Source organism: Pelodiscus sinensis, chromosome 20 (genome assembly GCF_049634645.1).
Source record: "Pelodiscus sinensis isolate JC-2024 chromosome 20, ASM4963464v1, whole genome shotgun sequence".
In the NCBI taxonomy this organism is placed as follows: Eukaryota; Metazoa; Chordata; order Testudines; family Trionychidae; genus Pelodiscus; species Pelodiscus sinensis.
This window is the reverse complement of record NC_134730.1, coordinates 24,005,181-24,013,251: the sequence shown is the minus strand read 5'-3', so window position 1 is coordinate 24,013,251 and position 8,071 is coordinate 24,005,181. Positions and strand designations below refer to the sequence as shown.

The following is an 8,071-nucleotide window of genomic DNA, read 5'->3' as shown; positions in this document are numbered from 1 at the left end:
CCAGTGGGCATGAAGAACAATGATGATGATGAACTAGAGAAGCACATCTATCCACTGGGAAGACCTCAATAGCGGCCATTTCTTCCCATCACGGTATGGGTCTAGCTCCATCAGTTCTGCCTGCCAGAACACGTCAAATTCCATATTGTCCAGCTGCTCCGCTAAAGGCTGAGCGGAACTATTCATTGGGAGACCTGATTTTTTTTTTCCTCACAAGAAACCATCTGGATTTCATAGCAGCCCCAAAGGTCAACCGTGCTGACAAAGCTTTGTAACACCTCCCTGTTGCTGGCTGACAGCATTTGATGGAACAATCAACTACAGGCAGAAGGGACATATTATAAAACATGTGGACGTCCAGCCAGTTATGTCTCTTCTCAGTGATTTTTTTTGTAAGCAAAAAGGTGCCGGTACTCTAGGCAAACTTGCTGAGGAAAAAAACAAAACCCGCGCTTGGGGCCGAAATGCGGTTGCGGCCCCTTTAAGAACCACAGCACAGTGCTGGAAGCCGGAAAAAAACCCGCTGCGCATCCCAGGCAGGCTTCCATTGGGAGCAGAGCCGCCCAAGAAAACAGGTGCTGGTACGTGCAGGGGAAATCCCATTCCCTTTCTGCGGGCTGGAAAAATAGGTGATGGTACGCCGTAACGGGCAGTACCGTCACAAAAAAAGCACTGTCCCTTCTCACTGCACTCCTCCCACACGATAAATACATACTCACGTCCGGGAGACAAGATTCCTTAATTATCGTGGAACAGCAGTTTATACCACCGGGCCCAGAGTTTCAACAGGAGTAAATCAGCATCATTCCAGCTAAATCAAAGGAGTGACACCAATTTATGCCCGCTGGGAATCTACAGCCCTCAGTTAGCACAAATAGGGCTGCGTGCATGATCGGTGCCTGTCTCCATTTCATTCGGTGAGGAAAACAGTCATGCTTAGAACTGGCAGAACCCTTTTCACCTTCACTGCATGAGCCAAACAATTAACCTTCAACACATCCCCCTTGGTAGGTGTTATCTCCATATTTACAGATGGGGAAACAGAGGCAGGGATCACATACCAGCCTACCACCAGTGTTGGTAAAAGAGCTACCGGTATGGTACTCGAAGCGCTTAAAGTAATCCTGGCTCCCAGTCTTGTGCTCCGACCACCTGTTGCACAGTACTTTTGGCACGTGTCCAATTATCCCCCGTCATTACAAGCTTTGCATTGGTATTTGCCCAAGACAGATGCTGGAATATGAGCAAATCTCTCCACAGCATGGTCATTTATACCAGCCAAAGTGGGTGTGTAATGCTGGTTTTGGCTCACCCCCCTCACCATAGCAATTTACATGTATTCTGCAAGGATTCATGTCCCTGGCCACGGTGAAAGGCAGCAAGCAGGCTCTTGAATATCTGATAAGGAGGGGCGCAAGGGGAGGGGCAGTTTGTTTTCAATATTCCTTCCTTCTTGCTTAGTTAGAATGTCATTAAACCAAGATTTGGATGAGCCCAAGGAGTCAAAAGCGTAAAAGAACGCACTCAACCTGCAGAGTTGAGCCGTGCACAATTCACTTTACAGGCTTCCTAACCACACACAACACTGCCATTAGATTTCTGTAGGAAAACGCTGGGGATATTAATATCTGCTGTTAATACTGATCTTTGACAGTATCACATAAATTCAACCCGTCAGTTACCATGGCACTAGAATAAAGGTGCTTTGAGGTCAAGGGAATGCGGTGTCCAAATGAGACGTCTATTCCAAGGGAAAAGAGGCAAAAACAAATCTCAGCGAAAGCATCGGATCCATATGCAGGAAAACCAACGGCGGGTTTTAAATGTCATGTTTTTCAAAGTGAGACTTGAGGCTGGAACCAGCTCTGTAAGCTGGCTGGCTGGACTTTCACTGCAGCTGAAGACAATCAATCAAAACGGCTTGGCATCGAGGCGAAAGTGAGCGAGAGCAAAGACACGCACGCAAAGCTGAAAAGCAGGGCGCAGGCTCGGAGCCCGCCTAGGCCTTTGCAATTACATGGCAAAGGAACCCCCGTGTCATCTGCAACAGAATACCTCCGTGGGAGATTCCCGTGGAACCTTGGGAGAAGGAGATTATACTTGGGGAATTTATTCTCGAAAACACGGGTTGGGGAGCATGGAACCTCTCGCATTTAATCTCACCCTACTGCAAGCCCTGGGTCCAAGTGCAGCTCAAGCAGACAAGCCCAAGCTAGGTCAGCCCCTGGCACAGGGAAACTGAGGCAGCATCATGTTTCCTTGCACGGCCTGGAACACCTGGGGGAACTGACTCTCTGAGCTAGCTCGGTCTGTAGCTCACACTGCTGCAGCTTTGCTCCGCCGGGACCTCGGCTAACTGTGCCATTCCTCAGGGCAGTACGCCTCCGGGGAGCGAGCTCGCCGCAGGACAAACTCTGGACCCTCCTGAGCCTCCTCAGGCGATGGACGGAGCAAGCAGGGTGCAGAAAGGTTCTGGTGAGTGCGACGGTGGATCTCCCACAAGTTGCGCAGGGCTGTCTCCAAAGACTAATGACCTCCTGGACCGATGCAAGTTACTATCCTCGCCCTCGGACCTTGCAAAGCAAAGGAGCAAGGCAGCCTTGTGCAGAGCTGCTGACGGCGGGGGCTAGGCAGGGGGCAGTTGCCCCGGGACCCTGTGATTTCAACGGGCCCAGGGCACCGGGCGGCTACTGCCGCTACTGCGGCAGAAGCAGCAGTGGCTAGAGCCCCGGACCTTTTACATCACAGCCAGAGTGCCGCACACAGCTGAGGGCTGGGTGGGTGGAGCTAGCCCCCAGCCCCACCCCTTCCACCCAAGGTCCCGCCTCGCATCTTCCCCAGGGCCCCTCAAAGTCTGTCTCCAGCCCTGGCCTTGGGGAGTGGCACCTCTTCACAAAAGTGGATGGGCTTTGGGCTCATGCCACAGAATTATGTCTATTTGCACTAGCTCGGGGTTTGGGAAACCAGGGTGTGAAAGGCGGCAGAACGTGGCCCTGAGTCCGGTTGCAGAGGGTGCCACGGTGCGGCAGTGAGAGCTACTCTTCTTTCTACGCCTGAATGGCTTTCTAGGTACGTCAGCAAGGGCTGCTGTGCGTTTTCCGATAGCTTTCCCTCTTCCCCGCCCTAGCACTTCCTCAGCGGATCTTCCTTCCCCTCCTACAGGGGACAAAGGGAAATGGACACAGGGAACGCTGAGGACTGGGCTTTCCATGTCCTGTGAGGCTGTCGAGAAGGGCTGCCCCTTGGCACAGACGCAGCTCAATTTCCCCAGCTGTTCCCGAGTAACATGGGAGACCCCATCGGCAAATCCAGATCTTCCACCTGTGACCCGCCCAGGCCTGGTGCCCCGAGGGGGGCTTTTCAAAGACAGAATGGGTATGTAAATATCGCCCACGCACTCTCCCCATAGCTGGGAGGATGAGAGGGAAGAGATCAAGGCGAAAAAAAGACCCGACTGCCGCAAAAGAGCCGAGTCAGGGAAGAGGCACAGGTGGGATTCTGTTCGGTGACGCCCATGGGAATCCGGAGTCAAGGCGCCACTGAGCGCAGAGCTCAGGTCTAGCTGCCCACCCTACCAAGCACCACTTACTGTATGCACAGGAGAGCAGTGTACCTGTGCTGTGTTTCCCTCCCCACTTGCCCTCCCCAATGCTCTTTCCCCATGGCTAGCAGCTTTGCTTGGCGGACCACGTCGCAGCTGTGGTTTCCCTGATTGGAGCCCTATTAAGAGCACCTGTAGTCTGTGCTATACACGGCGGCACCGACCGTCCCGAGCGGCCCTGAGCGAAGAACAAGCCGCACTCCAGTGGGAGTTCCCGCGGCACTCGCTAGTGTGTCAAATAACAGTGGGTAGGAGCAGGGGAATTCCGCCTCTGCAGTGCTTGGCGATTTGGAAACCCAGGGCCATAACAAGGGTGAAGCGAGTGAGGCACTTGCCTCGGGCACAGAGCTGAGGGGGTGCAGAAAAGGCAGCTACTACTCTGTCTTCGCTCGTTCCTCACGCCACGTCAGCACCCCTGCCCGTGCCGAGGACGGTCTTGCCTCAGGCGCCAAATTAGCTACTTACGACTCTGTGGAAACCCATCCTGGGATGTAACTTTCTACCCTGCTTCCCTCCCGTTGCATCTATCCATAATGTTCCTTTCTGTTCAGGGAAACTCCCTTCTGAGGCCCAAACCACCAAGACACCTGACCTCTAAAGCCCACTCAACGTTCTCAATCAAACAGTCCAGAATTCATAGCTAGGGGAGGGATCAGCTCACGCCTCTTCAGACGGCCACGCACTTCCAAACGAATCTTTCCCCCCGCGTTAGACACGTGGGCGTCAGACACGTGGACGAACCACTGGAACCTGAAGCGTTAGCAACGCAATGCACTGGGAATGCACCACAACCACCACGAGATCCAAGTCGTGTTTCCTTTTTCACGCTGCGTCGGAGCAAACTCAGCTGTGTCACATGAGAGCCGATTAACCCCCTTAGCATGTTCTCTGAGGTAGCCCCGACATTTGAACCAAGGTCCTTGTTTAAAGTCTTTACCTATGCATATTAAATAGTTTTCTACAACATTCAGGCTTCTTTCTTTTTTTTTTTCCTCCTTTTAACCCTTTCCCCAGCAAAGCTCTATAAATATTGCTTGCTGTAGTCTCATTATCGTCATCATCACACGCTCATTCTCATATAAAACAGAAATCTATTCAATCAAGCACTGAACATAAATATTAAAATAATGGAGGGGACAAAATATAAATCTACATACAACTTCATGACTACCATAGCACCTATTACCATGATAAAAGCAATTCGAGAGAGACAAAGGAAGGGGGCTGAGGAGAAGATTGGGGCATGGGGGTGGGGGGGGAAATGTTGACATTTATTAAATATTTCATTCACCCTCGTTTAAAATAATTGTGTATGTATGTTTGTTTGAAGGGTGCCGACCTTATTAAAATTCACTTCACTAGCCAGTTCATTCTATGTCACTATGGAGACCAAAGAACCCCTTAAAAACATTGGAGAGGCGGGAGGTTTTTAACATTAAAATAAAATGGCCACTTTCTACGAGTGCTCTTGTGACCAAGCACCGCCGCGCACCCCTTCCCCTAAACCCACCAGTCCACAGAAGGGCAAATCACGTACAAGTCCATTTCTCAGTCTCCCAGGGTGAGTTTTACAAAAGAAGCCACGTCTGTCTCTTTGGATTCGTGCTGGGCGAAGAAAGGGTGTTGCTGGGAAAGAAAGGAAAAGAGAACATAGATCAATGTACTATTCACACCAAAACCACTGAGCAGACGCCGTTATTTCAACCTGGCAAAGCGTGGGGGAAAGTCTTCCTACTCAAACAACATTTGTTTCCCTTGCTCGCAACACAACAGTGAGTGAGTGAGTATGCAGATATGGTGCCTTGGACAGTAAATGAATGGAATGAGGTTTCTCTATATTTGGACTGACACAGACCCTGATTTTTCTCTAGCTTTAGTATCCTCCACTGTCTAATGCCCTATGTCTCGGCAGATATTAGCAGTATTGGAATGGACTGCTCTCTCAACTCCGTATGGGGGTGCTGGGCTAAAACAGAGCTTCTCTTGGCCCAAGAATGGGACAGATCCTCCACTCTCCACACATGGAAATAACACTTTGTCAGCACCGTTCCTCAAAGACTTACCAATTAGCCATTAGGGTACATGAATCCCTTGTGTGGGAAGAGATGGGAACATCCCGACAAGCCCACAACAAAGGAAAAGGAGCTGCACAATGTGTAAATAACATGGCACACAAAATGATCATAGGAGACACGGGTTTACAAGAATGCTGGGAGCCCAAAGAAAAACAAGGGAGTTCAGACAAATGCTGGGCCCCTGAGCCTTGAATCCATCTCTTTCAAAGAATGGAATTTATTGTAAAGCCAAGGCGTGGGATCACTGAACGGACGGACGGATGGATGAACGAAACACCCTTATTTTAGCATGCTGAGACATCTCTCAGCTGATTTGTACTCCTGTCCTCAGATGATATCCATGCATTCATTAAGGGTGTGCATTTTAAGAGCATGATCCCTCTAAATTCACAGACATGGGACTAGCAGCATGAATACGGTTCTACAAACATGTAAATGTTTATCTGCAGGAAAAAGCCTCTCCGGCAGGTTGCATCTACAAGTGGATATTTACCAAGCTTCCAACTTTCTTTGTTTATTCTTTTCCCTCTGCTCACTTCTGTGTCTTATTCCTTCCCATCAGCAACTGTTAAGACTCACAGCAGGAGAAGGCTACTTCATTTTTAACTGCTCTGCACAGAAAAGAAAGCCACGCTGGCTGCAAAACGATAAACAGCTATCTGTTTAAATACTTAATCGTCACTAGCATATTAAGGCATGCTGCCGGAGACTCTGTAAATGGAAAAATATGTGCAAGAAGCAAAACACAAAACAAAACAATCCCCAAACCAGAAATCTAATGTTTGCTATTGAGGGCTGCTGCGTCTCAGTGGGTGAGATCAATTCACTTTAAGCCAGAAATCACGGAGGCTTTGGACAATGCTGCACAACCATGGCAGACTACCCCGCAAACCTCAGAGGGGAGCTGGGAAGATAAATTCAGAGAGGTTATTTGGGGTGCTCAGACGCTACTGTAATAGGAGCCATATAAGGACCCCGTACAGACAGGTCAACATGGGTGCATGACCCAAGACCAGCAGGCAATCTTCACCTTAATCTAGATGGTGTGACCCAGGGAGACTGGAAGTCCCAGCATGCAATACTCCACCAGTTCACCCTGCAGAGATCTAAGAACACAGCTGTCCAGGGTCCCATAGACATCCAGTTGCTTTATGACTGAGAACATCAAAACAGCCATACTTGATCAGACCAATGATCCTGCTACCTAGCCCAGGGTCTGGTCTTGCAACAGTGGCCAACGCCAGGTGCTCCAGAGGACAATCATTATCAATGCACCGTCTGTGGTCTCGTCCCAACATCTGTCAGTCCAGTTGGAAACAGACTTTTAAAGGGCGGAGATCCACATGCTCAACGCCCAGGTGCTTGTCTCACTCTTTGTGCCTATAGCGTGCACATGAAATTGCCGTGGGGAAGCCAGGTGAGTTCACGTGCAAGTGGCTAGTAAGGCACCGAAAGGGACATTTTTGTGCACCCATCCAAACACAGGGGCACCGCGGGATGACATAAATCCGGTCCCAAGTGCAACGGATTGGATTTGCTACTGAAAGGAGTAATACAATCTCGGACACCGCCTTCATGCCTTTCAGAGGGTTTTCCTGGACATTGTGCTGGATTAGAACACTCCCCCGTTTCCACCTCCTCAAAATAAATGAGCACATTCTATTTTGGGAGGCTGGGAATTTTTCACAAGTCGTCTTTGCTCGTTTACTCACTTCAACCAGCTTCAGAGCAAGTGCCCCCGATTCCCAGTGCTCGAGGGCCTTCCAGGGACTGGCACGTGTTAACAAGTTTCTGGTGAGTGCTTCTTGCTGGTGCGTGCAGTTAGAAGCCCTCCACCCAATTTGCATTCTACAGAACCGCAATCTGCAAATCCACCCACTTCATAGACCCCGTCAGCCCCCCTACACACGCACAGCAGGACGAGGCAATCACTGCATTCATTTGAGGGAAGGAAACCTGGCCCCAGGACTTAGCTGAGCTACTGGGCCTGAGGCTGGGGGGAAAAAAAAATCTACGTTTCAGCTCATTTCTCCTTTCCCGTGCGAAACTCAAAGACCCCCGCTCTGCGCCCTGGTAGTAACGCAAAAAATCACACGCAGGCTGCATAGTCACTCTGTGCAAACGACTCATCCACACACCTCCTGCAATCTTAACAGTTAATTCCATGCCAAGAAACATCCCCCTCCCCTCTACCCACAAGGCTGAATTAATCTGACACTTGAAGACTCTGTCAAAATCCTTCAAAACCTCTCACTACCAATGCCGGCTGAGCACTCAATTGTGGATTTAAAAGTAGCCATTCTTCTACAAAGGAATCTCACTAGCCAATTACAGAGAGAGAGAGACAGAGAGATTAACATTCATCTGCAAAATGCGACATTTTTCCCTGGACTTG

General features: G+C 49.9%; 1 protein-coding gene across 3 annotated transcripts in view; it reads right to left on the bottom strand.

Annotated features, from left to right (window-relative positions):
* Positions 1-4,837: 4,837 nt before the first annotated feature.
* The window catches only part of MAP2K6 (mitogen-activated protein kinase kinase 6), a 103,811-nt gene continuing 100,577 nt past the window's right edge, over positions 4,838-8,071 (bottom strand). For all 3 annotated transcript variants that reach the window (XM_006129156.4, XM_075904004.1, XM_075904005.1), the window contains exon 12: positions 4,838-5,227. In XM_006129156.4, coding sequence (XP_006129218.1) covers positions 5,150-5,227 — 78 coding nt within the window. In that variant the 3' untranslated portion in view covers positions 4,838-5,149. The remainder of the gene's footprint in view (positions 5,228-8,071) is intronic.